General features: G+C 51.4%; 1 protein-coding gene and 2 non-coding genes across 3 annotated transcripts; all 3 read left to right on the forward strand.

Annotated features, from left to right (window-relative positions):
* Nucleotides 1-13,680, forward strand: ARL5C (ADP ribosylation factor like GTPase 5C). The gene is given in 9 exon segments (XM_030923304.1): nucleotides 1-84; nucleotides 3,983-4,058; nucleotides 4,205-4,246; nucleotides 4,820-4,880; nucleotides 7,753-7,885; nucleotides 9,081-9,184; nucleotides 9,698-9,786; nucleotides 9,789-9,816; nucleotides 13,632-13,680. Coding segments are annotated over 9 exon segments (666 nt in total).
* Nucleotides 13,681-15,694: 2,014 nt separating this feature from the next.
* Nucleotides 15,695-15,766, forward strand: TRNAC-GCA. Its single transcript has one exon. It is a non-coding gene; the product is annotated as a tRNA-Cys (tRNA).
* A 701-nt stretch (nucleotides 15,767-16,467) lies between these two features.
* Nucleotides 16,468-16,539, forward strand: TRNAC-GCA. The gene has a single exon. It is a non-coding gene; the product is annotated as a tRNA-Cys (tRNA).
* The last annotated feature ends 1,966 nt before the right edge of the window (nucleotides 16,540-18,505 follow it).

Below are 18,505 nucleotides of genomic sequence, written 5' to 3' on the forward strand. Positions count from 1 at the left end.
ATGGATGTCAAGTTCAGTGGTGTCTTTGACCCCCCAAGTTCAGTGCTAATTCCTTTGCCCCAGGATGCATCAGCTTCTGCAAGGGTAGGGGCTGGGGGTTTGGGAAGGAGGAAGCAGGTGTCTGAGTGTGTTTGTGCCCCATGTGCCTTCTGCCTGAAATTGCATTTGCAGGCTGGGCGCGATGGCTCATACCTGTAATCCCAGCACTTTGGGAAGTCGAGGTGGGTGGATCACTCGAGGTCAGGAGTTCGTGACCAGCCTGGCCAACATGGTGAAACCCCATCTCTACTAAAAATACAAAAATTAGCCGGATGTGGTGGTGGGCGCCTGTAATACCAGCTACTTGGGAGGCAGAGGCAGGAGAATCACTTGAACCCAGGAGGGAGAGGTTGCAGTGAGCTGAGATTGAGCCACTGCCCTACAGCCTGGGCGATGGAGGAAGACTCTGTCTCAAAAAAAAAAAAAAAAAAAATTGCATTTGCCCGGAACTTGCAGGAAGGGCATTTCTAGCTGGCTTGGAGATAGTGAGATTCTTGTTTCTTGGTAATCAGATGCTCTCAACTAACGCTGGCTACACCATCAGCAAGTCAGTGGTTGTCCATGTGTGAGGATTTAGACAACCATGAAGTCAGCTGAGACCCTGCAGGAACCGAGGGACTAGGGACTCCTGCTACCTGGGACCCTTCGTTTCCTTCCCTGACTAGCTACTCCTGTTTTTGCAGTGGATTCTGTCCCAGAATAAGATGATGTGGGAGAGGCCCAGGTACTAGGTGTGGCTTAAGGTTTCCACTTTTCTACACTAAAGAGAACTAAGCTGAGGCCACCATGGTCCAGGGACAAGGGGCTGTTCCCGTTCAGTATCTTGGAGAAAAATTTTGTCTTAGCTCCAATAACCTTTTTGTGTCCAGAGTTGGTTTCTGCTGGTGGGGTTCCTGGTCTACGCTGACTTCAAGAATGGAGCCTCGGACCTTCCCGGTGCATGTTAACAGCTCTTAAAGATGGCACAGACCCAAAGATTGAGCAGCAGCAAGATTTACTGTGAAGAGCCAAGGAATGCCATAGAACTAAAGCTTCCACAGCCTGGAACCAGACCCTAGTGCGTTGCCACTGCTGGCGGGGAGGTGGCCAGCGTTTATTCCCTTATTGGCCCTGCCCATGTTCTGTTTCTGTCCTATCAGAGTGTGCTTTTTTCAATCCTCCCTTCGATTGGCTACTGTTAGGATCCTGCTGATTGGTGCATTTTCCAGAACGCTGATTGGTGCATTTTACAGAGCACTGAATAGTGCATTTTACAATCCTCTTGCTAGCCATAGAGCATTGATTGGTGCATTTTTACAGAATGCTGATTGGTGCATTTTACAATCCTCTTGCTAGCTACAGAGGGCTGATTGGTGCATTTTACAATCCTCTTGTAAGACAGAAAAGTTCTCCAAGTCCCCACTCGACTCAGGAAGTCCAGCTGGCTTCACCTCTCATTTTCTTCAGAGAAGGGTGCCTTGCTTTCCTTTTAAATCAGGCCTTCTACTGTCTTTCAGAGGGGTGTGTGTGTGTGTGTGTGTATCTGTCTCTCCCTCTACATCACAAGCTCCATAAAGACACAGACTGGGAATGGGAGCAGTGGCTCATGCCTGTAATCCCAGCACTTTGGGAGGCTGAGGAGGGAGACTGTTTGAGTCCAGGGGTTGGAGACCAATGGTGAAGCCCGTCTCTACACACACACACACACACAAAAATTAGCTGGGAGTGGTGGCTTTCACCTCTAGTCCCAGCTACTCCGGAAGCTGAGTTGGGAGGATCACTTGAGCCTGGGAGGTTGAGGCTGCAGTAAGCCGTGATCCCGCCACTGGACTCCAGCCTGGGTGACAGAGCAAGATTCTGTCTCAAAAAAACAACAAAAAAAACCAAAAACATGAAGACCCGAACTGGGTCTGTTTTGTCTACTTCATGTGTTTCCTGGCTCATATTTGTTAAATTAATGAATAAATGAATGAATGCTTCTTAAGACCCGGGTCCTGGGCCTCAAAGTGGAGGCAGATCTTCTTGTCTGTTTTTTTCTTTTCTTTTTCTTCTTTTCTCTTTTAACTATGTTTTTTTTTTTTTTAATCAGGCAACTTCCTGAGCCAGAGTATGCTCAGAGAGATCCCCTGTCTTTGTCTGTTTACTGAAGTGTTTCCAGCTTGCCGAGTATTACTTTCAATTCTGCAAAGAGAAGGTGGGGAGGGCAGCATGCACTAAGAGGTTCCTCCCCCATCCCCCTACCCCCAGGAAACAGATGGTAAAATGCTTAAGACACTGCTGCTTCCTTCAGCACCCTCGGTGCCCCATCCCCCAGCCCCAGACTTGGCTCTTTCTCTGCTAAGGCTGAAACGCAATCAGCCCAGATGGGCTCTGGCAGTCAACTCTATCCTTCTAACTCTGGGCACCAAGTTGGGTGGGATGAAAGTCTGTATTTAGTGAGCTATTTTCCTTCTTCCCGCAAACTTCCCAGCCTTCCTCAATCCTCTTAAACTTGTGTTCCCATTCCTTTTTCAATATTCCAAGTGCCATTTCTCAGGCTGTAGCTTAACTCATTCTACATCAGTCTGATAGCAACACATTCCACCTGTGTGCCGGGCTCCGGACCGGGCAGGGAGTGCGGGGGTCACACGCTGGTTAATAAGATATGAACCCCACCTTCTGACTCACAGTTGATAGGAGGAAACAGACTTGCCCGTCTATAATCCCAGTGTAGGGAAAAGCCCCATGTAGCTGGAGAACCAAGCGAGGGCTGGGGAAGCAGGTGGCTTTTATGGCAGGGGAGCTAAAAGGTCTCAGGCATTCTCTTTTCTGAGAAGGTGAAAGGAACTCAAGGAGGAAATGCAGAAGCAAAGGTACAGTCAGAAAGAGCTGGGCATGTGTAGGCAGGAACCAGTAGATGCAGCGCTTGGGAGATAAACCTGCCAAGGCAGGTGTGGTCTGTTCGTGGAGGCTTTTGAATGTCAGATCAGTCAAGTGGAGACTGATCTGAATCCAGTGAGCAATAGGGAGCCATTGAAGGTTTAAGAGCTGGGAGAGTTACAGACCCTGAGCTGTGCTTTAGGAAGGTTAATAGGGCCATGGAGAGGATGCCCTGGGAAAGGAGAGGTAGAGGCAGGGAGACCAGTTAGAGTTGTTACCTTAATGGAGGGTCGTTACCTTAGTGGAGGCTGTATAGGAGGGCAGTGCAGTGGGGTGGAAGGAGCTGGCTCCCTGGTGTGTTGGCTGGATCTCCTGCTACCCACCTCCACAGCCTGAGGGCATGTTGCCTTTTCCACTTTTCCTCTTGTTATCTGTTTGTTTGTTCATGTATTTATTATTATTATTTTTCCCCCCAGCTTAAGCAAAGGAAGAAATTCACAAGCAACAACAGAAACCCCCCCTTCCATAACCTCCTCAGATCTGGCCTCCTGGTTCTGTATTGGCTCATGTACTCCTCTGCCAGGTATCTGGGGCCTCTCTGCAGGGCCTCCAGCTGGAGGATCTCTCTTCATGCTCCATCCTTGTCTTCAGGTGCCCACTTCTGGGGATCAGGAAGCTGTGCCTGGGCAGTGGGTTTGTCAGTGAATTGCAGGAGCACTAATTTATCCTAGAAGTTGCCAAGCACCAAGGGGAGACCCTGCCTTTCCCCAGCAGAACACACTTTGAGTGGGCCCACAAGACCCACGCTAGTGAACCGACTGAAGATCTGTGGAGGGTTGGAATATTCTCCCAGCTCAGAGAGGATCGGTGAGCCCTGTCTGTACTACACAGCTGGTAGGTACAGAAAGTGGGTCGCCTGGGGTTTTGCTTCAGTCTAGTGCCCTAGACATGGCACACAGAGAAGGGAGAGCTGGGATCCGGTTCCGGGTGCAGTGCTGAGTCTCCGCTGATTTGCGGTGGTGCAGTCCACCCGGATAACTGGAGTTTTCGCAGGGCGAAGGGGAGAACTGGAGCCTGGAACTCCCATATTCCTTGCACCTCTCAGGCCCTGGACAGGCAGCCCTTAGTCACTGGGGTGTCCATAGCGCTCGCGAAGGGCCAGCGTCCCAGAGTGTTCCCAGGTCAGGTTGGTGACGCGTGGGGCTTCCCTAATTTCATAGGCAAAGCCTGCCAGACCCTCCCCGGGGGAGCTCCGAGCACCAGGGCCGACTCCGCTGCTGAGGCCGCTGAGCCCTTCTGCACCTGTCCGGCCCGGGAAGTGCCATAGGACAGCTGATTGCCAAGTTAATGAGCATCTTCGAGAACCAGGGTAAGGGGCGCACAGGGCATCCAAGCGAGCGCTTTGATCTCCCTCTCTTCTGGGACTCCTCTGATCTGGGGTCGGACGCACTGGGGGACCTCGGGCTCCGAGGGTCGTATATGGGCGCTCCTCGACTGCCGCGCGGCCTCCCCTGCCCCCGTCCCTGCCTTCTCCTCTTGGATCCTCGCGCTTTGGTGCGCCCCAGGACGCAGGGCTGGGCAAGCCTCCTTTCTCCCCGCTAAACGGCGCCAGCGGCGGGGATGGGGGGCTGCTGCGGGTTTCCTGCGACTGTGACTTCGCGTTCGGCTCTTTCTCCAGACACCGTCTCGCGGCAAGCCCAGTGGCGCCCTGGGCCTTTCAGACTCTTCTAGAATGTGAAGGGGGGTGGGGGCTCAGCTGGCTTTTCTAGCGTCCCGGAGTGGGGCAGGTGTCGGGGCTGGGTAGGAAGCAGACACGCTAAGGTGGGCAGAGGTCCCCAGCATGCGGGGAGCGCTATCTCCTTCCTGGGAGGTCTGGTGGGGGCACACAGTCCCTTGGCCATCGGGTTTGGCCCTGACGCTGCGCTTCCTCCGATATTTCCAGAGCAGAAGGTTACCATCATGGGATTGGACAATGCGGGAAAGACCACCACTCTCTACCAGTTGTAACTGACTCTCGGGCGGGGAAGGTAGAGGGCTGGGCCTCCCACCAGACTGACAGGCATGGGGACCAATCACTAGAGCTCTTCCCTGGGTTACCGGGCTCCTCTGTACCCGCAGGAGTGATTGGGAACGCTGCTTGGACCTTCCTAGTACTGCGGCTCCTTGGCCTGGCATTCAAATCATGCACCGTACGGGCAACCCTAGCTCCCACTGCTTTCCTCCATCTTCCTGGGACCCCTGCCAAACCCAGCTCCAGGCCTGCCAAGTGTCCCAACCTGCCTTCCTGCTCTTCGCTCCCTCTAGCGGCAGGTCGCCCCTTTCTCACCCCTGTCCCCTCTGCCAGTTAACTTTCTTTCCCTTCTTCAAATCCAAAGGCTCACTGAGTCTCTGTAGCTCCTGGTCTAGCAAGCCTGGCACATATGGGTGAGGCTGAGTAAATACCGATCGCAGATTTCCCCGATATTCGCTCTCTGGATGGCACCTCTCCCATTTTACAGCCTCGAAAGTACTTCACCTAGGATAAGCTTTTCCATGAAAAAGTAATACATGTAAATGATTTTTAAAAAGCATAAAGGAAAATTTCAAACAATAGAGGAATACACAGTGAAAAGTAAGTTTCCTTCTCGCCTCTAGCTCCTAGTTTTCTTCCTATTGTAACTTTGCGGTAACTTTTCAGAAGCATTATTTACATATAAAAGCATGTGTATGTTTTCTATGTCACTTTAAACAAAGCACCTCTCTGATGTCCCTCACTGTGTCTATTTTTCTAAACTCTTGCTTCTTAAAGTGTCGTCTACAGATCAGTCACATAGGCATCACCAGAAAGCTTATTAGAAATGCAAAACCGTGGCTGGGCGCGGTGGCTCACACCTGTAATCACAGCACTTTGGGAGGCCGAGGCGGGCGGATCACCTGAGATCAGGAGTTCAAGAGCAGCCTGGCCAACATGGTGAAACCTCGTCTCTACTAAAAATGAAAATTAAAAAACAAATAAAATTTTAAAAAAGGGCTAGGCACGGTGACTCACGCCTGTAATCCTAACATTTTGAGAGACCGAGGCGGGTGGATCACCCGAGGACAGGAGTTCGAGACCAGCCTGGCCAACATGGTGAAACCCTGTCTCTACTAAAAAAAAAAAATTAGCCAGACATGGTGGCACATGCCTGTAATCACAGCTACTCTGGAGGCTGAGGAAGGAGAATCACTTGAACCCGGGAGGTGGAGGTTGCCGTGAGCCGAGATCACGCCACTGTACTCCAGCCTGTGCAATGGGAGTGATACTCCATCTCAAAAAAAAAAAAAAAAAAAAAAAAAAAAAAAAAAAAAAAAAAAAAAAATTAACTGGGCGTAGTGGCATGCGCCTGTAATCCCAGCTACTCTGGGAGGCTGAGGTAGGAGAATCGCTTGAACCCAGGAGGCGGAGGTTGCAGTGAGCTGAGATTGCGCCACTGCACTCCAGCCTGGGCAACAGAGACTACATCTCAAGAAAAAAAAGGGGGCTGGGCGCGGTGGCTCATCCCAGCACTTTGGGAGGCAAAGGCAGGCGGATCACGAGGTCAGGAGATCGAGACCATCCTGGCTAACCCGGTGAAATCCCATCTCTACTAAAAAAAAAAAAGTACAAAAAATTAGCCAGGCGTGGTGGCAGGCGCCTGCAGTCCCAGCTACTCGGGAGGCTGAGGTAGGAAAATGGCATGAACCCAGGAGGTGGAGCTTGCTGTGAGCCGAGATCACGCCACTGCAATCCAGCCTGGGTGACAGAGCAAGACTCCATCTCAAAAAAAAAAAAAAAAAAAAAAAAAAAAAAAAAAAAAAAAAAAAAAAAAGAAGAAGAAGAAGGAAAGAAATAATGCAAAACCATGGCTGGATGCAGTGGCTTACACCTGTAATCCCAGCACTTTGGAAGGCCGAGGTGGGCGGATCACTTGAGGTCAGGAGTTTGAGACTAGCCCAGCCAACATGGCGAAACCCTGTTTCTACAAAAATACAAAAATTAGCTGGGCGTAGGGGCATGCGCCTGTAATCCCAACCACTCTGAGACTGAGGCGGAAGAATTGCTTGAACCTGGGAGGCGTGATTGTGCCTACACTGCAGAATGGGCAACAGAGTGAGACTCTGTCTCAAAAAGAAAAAAAAAATAATAAGAAAGAAAGAAAGAAGGAAGGAAGGAAGGAAGGAAGGAAGGAAAGAAAGAAAGAAAGAAAGAAAGAAAGAAAGAAAGAAAGAAAGAAAGAAAGAAAGAAAGAAAGAAGAAAGAAAGAAGGAAGGAAGGAAGGAAGGAAGGAAGGAAGGAAGGAAGGAAGAAAGAAAGAAAGAAAGAAAGAAAGAAAGAAAGAAAGAAAGAAAGAAAGAAAGAAAGAAAGAAAGAAAGAAAGAAAGAAAGAAATGCAAAACCCTGGGCCCCAGCCCAGACTCATTGGGTCAGAACCTGCATTTTGACAAAACTCTCAGGTGATTCAACTGCATATTAAAGTTTGAGGAGGCTGGGCTCTGTGGCTCATGCCTGTAATCCCAGCACTTTGGGAGGCCAAGGCAGGAGGATCTCTTGACAGGAGCCCAAGGCCAGGAGTTCAAGATTAGCCTGGGCAACACAGTGGGACCCAGTTTCTATAAAAAGAAAAAAAGAGATAAAGTTTGAGGAGCCTGCTTGAAGATGTTTTCCTTCTCTGGGGTCCAAGCCAGGGCAAGGCTTGGTCTCACTCCTGTCTTCATTCCCCAGGGCCCAGCACAGGGCCTGGCTCCCAGCAGGTGCTTGGTGAACCTGGGTGAACTTGTTCTAAGTTAGATTCAGCCTGCTTTGGGAGTAGAGCATTTGGGGGCCAGAGGTGGGAGTAGGCTGGACTGAGCTCTTGGTGCCCTCTCCTACTTCCCCAGCTTGACCAATGAGGTGGTCCATACGTGTTCCACCATTGGCAGCAACATGGAGGAGATCATTTTGCAGAAGACCCACTTCCTCATGTGGGACATAGGGGGGCAGGAGGCTCTGAGCTTTATCACCAACACCTAGGTGAGGAGGGCACCAGGGCTCCAAGGCAGCTGTGTGATATCAGACAGTCATGTAACTTCTCTGAGCCTTGGTTCCCCAACTTGTGAAATAGAGATTATAATAATCGGCCGGTTGCTGTGGCTCACGCCTCTAATCCCAGCACTTTGGGAATCTGAGGCAGGTGGATCACCTGAGGTCAGGAGTTCGAAACCAGCCTGGCCAACATGGCGAAACTCCACCTCTACTGAAAATACAAAAATTAGCTGGGCGTGGTGGCAGGCACCTGTAATCCCAGCTACTTGGGAGGCTGAGACAGGAGAATCGCTTGAACCTGGGAGGCAGAGGTTGCAGTCAGCCGAGATCGTGCCATTGAAACTCCAGCCTGGGTGACAGAGCAAGATTCTGCCTCAAACAAAGTTTTATGTATACATATATATATATAATGATCTCCCTGAGTTGTTGTGAAAATTAAATAACAAACGAATACGTAATGTATATATGTCAGATACTCAACACAGTGCAGTGCTTGCCTGTTGACATGTTTTAATACTTCCTGGCAGCTGCTGGCAGCTTTGTTTGATGCACTGGATGCGGTAGGTCCCTTGTCTATAGGGCCTTACCTTCTTACTCCAGCAGGAGTAGAATTCAGTGGTTTAATTCCTGGACTGAGACAGAGCTGGGTTCCATTTCCAGCACTGCTATTCATCAGCTGTGTGGTCAAGAGCAAGATACGTAGCCTCACGGAGCCTCAGTCTCTTCATTTGTAAAATGGGGATACTAACAGTACCAAGTCCACAGGGTTGTGGTGAGGCCTAAATGGAGTCATGAACACCCAGTGCTTATGTAGCACAGCCTTAGCCTCTGCCACACAGCCAGAGGTGTGCTGTTCCCATGTCTGGATAGAAAAGACAATTACAGGCCAGGTGTGGTGGCTCGCGCCTGTAATCCTAGCACTCTGGGAGGTCGAGACAGGCAGGTGACCTGAGGTCAGGAGTTTGAGACCATCCTGGCCAACATGGCGAAACCCCATCTCTACTAAAAATACAAAAATTAGCCAGGTGTGGTGGCACATGCCTGTAATCCCAGCTGCCAAAGACAATTATAATGGAAGCAGGGTGGTGAATCTTGAGGCTGCATGGTTTCATTTCTCTGGGCCTGGCGTCTGGGCAGTGCAGAGACCGGGGGAAACATGTTTACCATAGAGAAAGCCTGACAGTTCGTCATCCTTGTGATTGACAGCGCGGACCGGGATTGGCTGCTGACTGCTTGAGAGGAGCTATATAAAATGCTGGCCCATGAGGTAAGTTGGGAGAGGGCCCAGTGATACTAGCTGTGTGCCCTCAGGCTGGTCACTTAGCCTCTCTGAGATTAATTCCTGGTGTCCCAGTTTCTGAGAGTCTCTATACCAGCAGCATGAGGAGGGCTGGTTTGTGCCTGATGAAGGGCGTCAGTACCCTCAGTGCAATTGACTATAGAAGCCAGAGTTGCTGGTTCAAGTTCTAACTCCATTTTTCATTCATTGTGGGCCTTTGTACAAGTGACTTCACCTCTCTAATCCTCAGTTTCCCCAAGTATAAAATGAGGAGGATCATTAATTCCCACCTATGGGATTGTCATAAAGAGGCTTTCCATGAGCTGCTGGTGTCATTTGATGTGGTTGCTACCATTGTGGCAGGGCCCCCATTTCTGCCTCATCCAGGCATGGGCCTCTGTTGCTGAGACAGCGGGAGAGGGAGCCAGAGAGCACCTGTGAGGCAGTAGGAAGCAAGGCTGGGCCCTAGCAGGCTGACTGGGGCTGGGCTCCTCTATCCACAGGCTCTGCGGATGCTTCAGTCCTGATTTTGCCAATAAGCAGGATGTGAAGGACTCTGTGAGGACGGTGGAGATCTCCCATTTCCTTACTCTCAGTACCAGCAAAGGCCACTGTGCTGCTGTACCCTCACCGGGGAAGGGTTAGTGGCTGCCCCACCTGGATCTCCAGGCCTGGCTGAACCAATGGATGACTGACCATCAGAACCCTTCTTCTGCCTCTCTCCTGGGAGAATCTGGCTCACAGTTGGCTCCTGGGCCAAGGCAATTGGGCATCTCCCCACAGGTGAGATGTGGTGGGTAAGCCACGAGCAGACAGCATCCCTGCTCTCAGGGGCTTGTTCTAGTGGAGCAGGGGCTTGTTCTAGTGGAGCAAGAGGTAGCACTCCACCACCTAAACGCAATAATCTTTTTTTTTTCTGAGGCTGAGTTTTGCTCTTGTCACCCAGGCTGGAGTGCAATGGTGTGGCCTCAGCTCACCGCAACCTCCGCCTCCCATGTTCAAGCGATTCTCCTGCCTCAGCCTCCTGAGTAGCCGGGATTACAGGCACCCGCCACCATGCCTGGGTAATTTTTATATTTTTAGTAAAGATGGGGTTTCGCCATGTTGGCCAGGCTGGTCTTGAACTCTTGACCGCCGGTGATCCACCGGCCTCGACCTCCCAAAGTGTTGGGATTACAGGCGTGAGCCACCATGCTTGGCTGCCATAATCTGAGGTGCTGAGAAGTGATGTGAAGTGGATACCAGAAATGGAGGGGAGAGGGATAGATCTGATTCAGTTCTGGCCTCTCCTAAGAGGTAACTTTTGAGCTGAGACCTGAATGAAGAGAAGGAGACAGCCACGGGGAGACCTGGGGAATAAGCCTTCCAGGCAGAAATCATTGACTCGCTCTGACCTTCAGGTTTTTTTTTTTTTTTTTTTTTTGAGACGGAGTCTTGCCCTGTCACCCAGGCTGGAGTGCAGTGGCGTGATCTCGGCTCACTGCAAGCTCTGCCTCCTGGGTTCACGCCAATCTCCTGGCTCAGCCTCCCAAGTAGCTGGGACTACAGGCGCCTGCCACTACACCCGGCTAATTTTTTTGTGTTTTTAGTAGAGACAGGGTTTCACCGTCTTAGCCAGGATGGTCTTGAACTCCTGACCTCGTGATCCGCCCACCTCGGCCTCCCAAAGTGCTGGGATTACAGGCGTGAGCCACCACGCCCAGCTTAGTTTCTTATCTGAAAGTAGGAGGTTCATTATACCTCCCAGAGTTTCTGTAGAGTAAATGACACCATTCAGTCCACAAATCTTTCTTGAGCACCTCCTTTGTGCAGGGTACTGTTCTAGGCAATGGAGAAACAGCAGTGAGCAAAACAGACAAAAATCCCTGCCCTCATGGAGCTTACTTTCAGTAGGGGAGGAAGATGGTAAACAGGAAAAATATATAGTCAGTTAGAAAATGATGGCTGGGCGCGGTGGCTCATGCCTGTAATCCCAGCATTTTGGGAGGCCGAGGCGGGCAGATCACCCGAGGTCGGGAGTTTGAGACCAGCCTGACCAACATGAAGAAACCCCGTCTCTACTAAAAGTACAAAAATTATCTGGATGTCGTGGAGCGTGCCTGTAATCCCAGGTACTCAGGAGGCTGAGGCAGGAGAATCGCTTGAACTCCAGAGGCAGAGGTTGCAGTGAGCCGAGATCGTACCCTTGCACTCCAGCCTGGGCAACAAGAGCGAAACTCCATCTAAAAAAAAAAAAAGAAAATGATAAATGACTTGAGCCAGGAGTTTGAGAAAAGCCTTGGCAACAGAGCAAGACTCTGTCTTTACAAAAAAAAAAAAAAAAAAAAAAAAAAAAAAAAAAAAAAAAGCTGGGTGTGGTGGCACACACCATATTCCTAGCTACTCATGAGGTTGAGGCAGGAAAATCACTCGAGCCCAGGAGTTTCAGGCTGCAGTGAGCTCTGACCATGTTGCTGCACTCCAGTCTGGGTGACAGAGCAAGATCCTGTCTCAAAAAAAAAAAAAAAAAAAGTGATAAATGATAAGGTGAATAAAGAGTAAGAAACACAAATTGGGCCAGCATGGTGGTTCATACCTGTAGTTCTAGTTACTGGAGAGTCTGAGGCAGGAGGGTGGGTTGGGGCCAGGAGTTGGAGTCCAGCCTGGGCAACATATCCAGACCCCATTTCCAAAAACAAAAATAAAGAAAAGAAAAGGGAGATTGGAAGTGTGTGGAGGGAATGCTGCAATTTTAGGTAAGTTACCTGACAAGGGACACTGAGCAGATAGCTACTGAGTAATCACCTGGAGGATTTGAAGGAGCTGGGCCACATAGAAAGGGCCTTACATCAGGCCTGGAAAATTTCCCTTTCCTCTTACTTGTCAAGGGGAATCACGGCAGGCTGGGTACACAGGTATCACGACAGGCTGGAGTACAGTTGTGCAAACATGGCTCACTGCAGCTTCAACTTCTTGGGCTCAAGCGATCCTCCCACCTCAGCCTCTCTAGTTAGGACTACAGGCGCACACCACCATGCCCTGCTAATTTTTGTATTTTTGTAGAGAGAGGGTTTTGCCACGTTGCCCATGGCTGGTCTCAAACACCTGGGTTCAAACGATCCCCCTGCCTCGGCCTCCCAAAATGTTGGGATTACAGGAGTGAGCTACCATGCCTGGCCCAGGTGTGTTTTACTGAAGAAGGGGAGACTTTAGGCAACGGCCCACACGTTTCTAGCAGTGTCCTTGCCACCCCCTGGGTCAGGAGAACCCTCTTCCACAACCCACAGTCAGTTCAATCAGCATTCTTTTTTTTTTTTTTTTTTGAGACAGCGTCTCGCTCTGTCACCCAGGCTGCCAGGCTGCAGTGCAGTGGCTCAATCTCAGCTCACTGCAAGCTCCGCCTCCTGGGTTCACGCCTCAGCCTCCTGAGTAGCTGTGATTACAGGCGCCTGCCACCATGCCCGGCTAATTTTTTTTGTTGTTGTATTTTTAGTAGAGACGGAGTTTCACCGTGTTATCCAGGATGGTCTTGATCTCCTGACCTCGTGATCTGCCCGCCTCGGCCTCCCAAAGTGCTGGGATTACAGGTGTGAGCCACTGCCCCTGGCCACTTGATTGATTGATTGATTGATTGTGTGGAGTTTCACTCTTGTTTCCCAGGCTGGAGTGCAATAGCATAATCTCGGCTCACTGCAACCTCCGTCTCCTGGGTTCAAGCGATTCTCTTGCCTCAGCCTCCCAAGCAGCATGCGCCACCATGCCCAGCTGATTTTTGTGTTTCTAGTAAAGACGGGGTTTCTCCATGTTGGTCAGGCCGGTCTCGAATTCCCGGCCTCAGGTGATCCACCCGCCTCCGCCTCCCAAAGTGCTGGGATTACAGGGATTACAGGCATGAGCCATTGCGCCTGGCCCAATCAGCATTTTCTAAGTACCCTCCATGTTCCCTGTGCGGTGCCAGACCGAGGCTGAGGATGATACAGAGATGACCAAGACTCCACCCATGCGCCGGAGTTGTTTACAGTCTAATGGGGGAACTTTCGTAGGGAACCTCTTTCTGGCACACATCACCGTGAAGAATCCTTGGCCAAAGACACAGCCAAGGGGCCGAGCAAGGTGAGTCTCCAGGCTCCTTCCTCAGAGAAGCCCTCCCCTACTCTCAGGCATCCAGAGGCCTCTGTATATTTCCTTTATCACTGCATGTAATTATAGAATTATGTGTCTGACCATTTATTTAGTATCTATCTCTTCCATCAGCCAGTAAGCCTCAGGGGCATGTCTGCCTTTTCACCAGTGACTCCAAAGCCTTGCACAGTACCTGATGCACAGCAGGTACTCAAGTCAGTTTGTCTCTGTTAATTGAATGATTGGATGTAACTTTGCTTCCTGCACCCAGTCTGCTTTGGGAAAGGGTTGGGGACTTGAAGGCCATCACTCTCTTGGGATAGGCTGACCCCTCCTGTTCCTCCCTCCCTGCAGGCTGCCTGCCGCGCTCCAGTGGATGCAATCTCAGGCCGTTGCTAACTGATGTTCCAGTCTGAGGCCAACCAGAAACTTTGGGGTTTTGCATGGTCAACGTGGGTGGAAAATCAAGTGGCTATTTATTACTTTTTTATGGTTCTCTGGTGGGAACAGTGGCTGCTATGGACAGTGAGATTGACACCATTCTCCCAACCCGTTGCTGAGAATTGGACTGCATACCTTGGATTCCTGCAGACAGCACAGCGGAATAAGCTGCCCCTCACCATGGCCACAGGCATCCTTCTTGGAGATGTCAGGGGAATGGTGAATACGTTGCAGAATTAGGGAGTGGAACCCTCTCCTACTCCTCAGCCCTCAACCTCTCCGTAGGAATAATGTGTGTGTTGGGGGGCAGATTAAGAGACCCCTGAGGCCCAGCACGGTGGCTCACGCCTGTAATCCCAGCACTTTGGGAGGCTGAGGCCGGAGGATCACTTGAGGTCAGGAGTTGGAGATCAGCCTGGCTAACACGGTGAAACCCCGTCTCTACTAAAAACATAAAAATTAGCTTGGTGGTGGTGCATGCCTGTAGTCCTAGCTACTCGGGTGGCTGAGGCAGAAGAATTGCTTGAACCTGGGAGGTGGAGGTTGCAGTGAGCTGAGATTGTGCCCCTGCACTCCAGCCTGGGTGACAGAGCAAGACACCATCTCAAACAAAACAAAACACAAAAATTAGCCGGACGTAGTGGCGGGAGTCTGTAATCCTAGCTACTAGGAAGGCTGAGATAGGAGAATCCTTTGAACCCTGGAGGCGGAGGTTGCAGTGAGCTGAGATTGCGCCACTGCACTCCAGCCTGGGCGACAGAGCCCGACTGGGTCTCAAAAAAAAAAAAAAAAAAAAAAAGACACCCCTGGAATTGGTCTTCATTTCCTCAAACCCACCCCCACCCTCAGGCTTTTTGGCCCCTCAGCCATTTTTGTCACATTCCCTTTGGGCAAAGGAGATTCTAGAAAGGTGAAGAAGGTGGGCTTAAGGGGAAGAAGGTAGAGGCAAAAACCGGAAGGGGTAATGCAGGAGGACAGGAAGTCTCAGATAGGGACAGCCCTTTGCACTGCAGAGATTCCACTCTTCCTCGTCTTTCCATTCCCTCTGAGATGCTGACTCTGACCACAGTTCTTAGACTTTAAGCCACTCCACAGCATCCCCTTCACTTCTAGTGTCCTTCCAATGTGAATCCCGCTCCTCCCAAATATACCGGATTCCTACAGGGGCTGCTTATTTTGTCTTTGCGCAAGGATTTTTTTTTTTTTGGAGTCTCACTCTGCCGCCAAGGCTGGAGTGCAGTAGTGGTGCGATCTCGGCTCACTGCAACCTCCGCCTCCCGGGTTCAAGCGATTCTCCTGCCTCAACCTCCCGAGTAGCTGGGACTACAAGTGCGCACCACCACGACCTGCTAAGTTTTTGTATTTTTAGTAGAGATGGGGTTTCACCATGTTGGCCAGGATGGTCTCGATCTCCTCACCTCGTGAGCCGCCCGCCACGGCCTCCCAAAGTGCTGGGATTACAGGCGTGAACCACCGTGCCTGGCCAGGAGTTAAAAAAAAAAATACTGTATTAGGATTTTTATAAGTCTGTAATAAATGCTATTGAAAACTGTTCACCTCTTATTTCTGCCTTCTCCTCTGTCTGTTCCTCAAACTGGCTTTTGGTTTGAGAGAAGGGAAGGAGCGACTCTGGGGCCGGAAAAGTCCAGGAGACAAGGTGGAGATCCAGTCTGTTCATCTGTACATCCCTAGACCTGGGGCGATCCTGGGGACAGTCCTTTTCTCAAGCCAGTTAGTGGACATCTGGGGGAGAGTCTAGGCACGGATATAGAGGACCCAAGATTCCTTAATCTAGTTGTTTTTCCGAAAGCGTGACTGTGGAGGAAGAACTCAGGAGTTCTGGCCATTCCCACTGTATTTTGTGTTTTTTTCAATAGGTATCCGGACGCAACCCGCAGATTAAAATTTTAAAGGATAGTGAAGACCACACCCCTATTCCGTCGAAATTTATTCTAATGAGGCTCCTACGGTGTTGTGGGGGTATAGCTCAGTGGTAGAGCATTTGACTGCAGATCAAGAGGTCCCCGGTTCAAATCCGGGTGCCCCCTTTGCGGCCGTTAAGTTTTAGTGTTTTGGTTTCCGGAGGTCCCCTAAAGAGTTTCTGCACAGATGGAACGGGAGGAAGTCGCTGGCCGTGCCACCATCTTTTCTTTTGCAGGCGAGTGAGGATGGAGTCCTAGCCCCTGCCAGTGGCTCAGCCTGCGTGTGCATCCCAGGGTGGAATGCAGTACCAGTGAGGGCGAGGAGCTCAGGGCTGACCCTTGGAACACGGTGCAGGTGGCTCAACCTCGCAATGGCAGGGCGGAGGCGGGCGCACCCCCAGGTCAGCCTGGCCAGTGACCCCGACGGCTCTTTCATGGCGGGAGGGAGGCTGAGTTTCTAAGGGCTGGGCTGGGCTGGGGAAGACAGATCGGGAGAAGCCGCGTGAGCATGTGCGAGGGAGAAAGAAGCTCCCAGACGTGGCAAGGGGGCTTCTGCAAGGCAGGAGAGTGGGACACCCCCGAAGTGAAATATTCCTAGAGACTCCTTCCACACCCCAGGAATATATTTTCTTACACCGCCAGTGGAAATCTTCAGCTCAGAGCTTCAGGAAACAACCCCTGCTTCCAAGTGAGTCATTTTTCTGGGAGTTGTATTTTTTCCACCTCTTGTAAACGTCTTACCCAACTTCCACTTACCTTCGGGAACGCCACACAGCGCCTGCGCAGCAATAGCACTAAGAGACAACCTGCGCTCACGTTCCGGCAGAGGGGGTATAGCTCAGTGGTAGAGCATTTGACTGCAGATCAAGAGGTCCCCGGTTCAAATCCGGGTGCCCCCTCTTTGACCTTTTTCGAGTTACTAAAGATTTTGTCCCGGTTGTCGATTTTTCTTGAGCTGTTTGCATTTTCTCTTACTGGCAGACGAGGAGCAGTGAGGGACTGCAAGGAACTGGGGATTCAACAGCACTGGCTCTCAAAATGTGGTCCTGGGACCAGCAGCATTACCTGGGTACGCTTGGCCCTCATCCCAGACCTAGTGAATCAGAAACTTGAGGGTGGAGTCCAGAAATCTGTGTTTTCATATACGCTCCGCATCGCTTGAGTCCAGGAGTTGGAAGCTGCAGTGAGCTATGATCGCAGCACTGCACTCCAGCCTAGGTAACGTGCGAGAACCTGTCTCAAAACACACACACACACACACACACACACACACACACACACACACACACCCTCCAGGTGATTACGACCTCAAGGTCTAGAGCCTTACATTAAAATTTATACATTTGCTTCTACTATATCCAAGTTTATGTTTCAGCTTGAGCTCTTCTTGTAAGACAGACCACGAGGTACTCCAGATGGAGGAATGTGCAAAGATGCCGGGGCTGGAGCTGGAATCCGTCCCAGGACCTCTCACCTTGACCTCGGGGAAGGCAGGAGGTCGGAGACTGGGGGTGGGCAGGCCCAGGAAAGAGGAAACCCACAGGACGAGAGGGTTGTGGCTCGTCACGTGGCCACTTGAGGGCAGCAAGAAGCCGCAGCTGGAGGCAGTTGCCTATCTGATCCTGTTTGAGAGTCCGGCAAGTTGGGATTTAAATTAGACATCAAGAAGAATTTACAGACCGGCCTTGCCTTGTTCCATGGTAAGCGGACACTGGGTTTAGGGCTGGAGGAGGTAGTCTCTGGGACTCTGGGCCCGGCGGAAGGAGTAAGAGATTAGAGAGCCTTTAGTTGCTTCCTTTCTTAGGTCTTTTTTTTTTTTTTCTTAACCTCAGTGCCACGGAATCTACCTCTTCATCCCACAGTGTACCTTCTCCTGTCCCCACCTATATCCCTCCTCCTGGAAAATTTCTCCAATGGCGGTCAGCGTTCGCACCTTTCCTCTCCGCTGTTTTCTAGTCCCTAGGCCCCAGCCCACTAGAAGCCAGAGTGCCCCCTCACCCCGTCTTCCACTCTCCAGCGCCCCAGCTCCTTGCCGTCACAAGAACCAAGTAGGTCAGGGGAGGAAAGAGACACCTCCGTGTCCTGACCTGATTCCTTGCCGTCTATTAAATATCCTACATTGCGGGTATTTTTATTCTGTCCTGGAAGAAAAAATGAAAAGATGATCTGTCCCCAGAGCCTGTGAGAAGGTGGTGGCAGGTGGGGTGAGCCCTTTCCTCGTCTGGGGCTGGCTCTGAAGATTGATTGGGTCTGGCCCTGAGCAGGCCTGGAAGCCCCAGAGAGGCGGGAGGCCTGGGTTACCTACTCGTGGGGAGGGGTCCAGGCTGTTGCAGAGTAGGGGGTAGCCAGGCCCCCTCCACTCTCATGTCTGCCAGGGTTGGGGGGCAAATCGGTGCTGGAAATGTGGGGATGGAGGGATAAGGTGGAGTCATGGGAGGGGGGTGGGATTCAGGTCCCTCTTGGGGAGAAAAGCTGGGGGTCTTTGCTGCAGGAGGAGATTCCTGGGGGTGGGGGCTGGAGGACAAAGCATCAGAGAAGCACAGAATTCCGAAGAACAGCTCAGAAAGCCGCAGAGCTTGGAGGAGCTGGGGGCGGGGGACAGGCAGGGGCCCGTGGCCCAGGGAGGGGGCGCCTGTCCCTTCCAGGGGTCCAGTCCCTCGGGCCTTCTCTCTGCAGCTTTCCCGGCGGAACGGAGGAGGGAAAGGGAGCCAGGAACTCAGTGAGGCGCGCAGGGCGGCTGATGCTTCTAGGGGTTCTCTCAGCCCGAGGGGCTGTCTCCTACTCTGCACCCCTTGCCTTTGGAGCGGCTGCAGGAGCTCTAGGGGAGCGCTCCGGGAGGGCTGAGGGCAGGCGAGGGAGAGCCCC

This window comes from Rhinopithecus roxellana, chromosome 19 (assembly GCF_007565055.1).
Source record: "Rhinopithecus roxellana isolate Shanxi Qingling chromosome 19, ASM756505v1, whole genome shotgun sequence".
NCBI lineage: Eukaryota > Metazoa > Chordata > Mammalia > Primates > Cercopithecidae > Rhinopithecus > Rhinopithecus roxellana.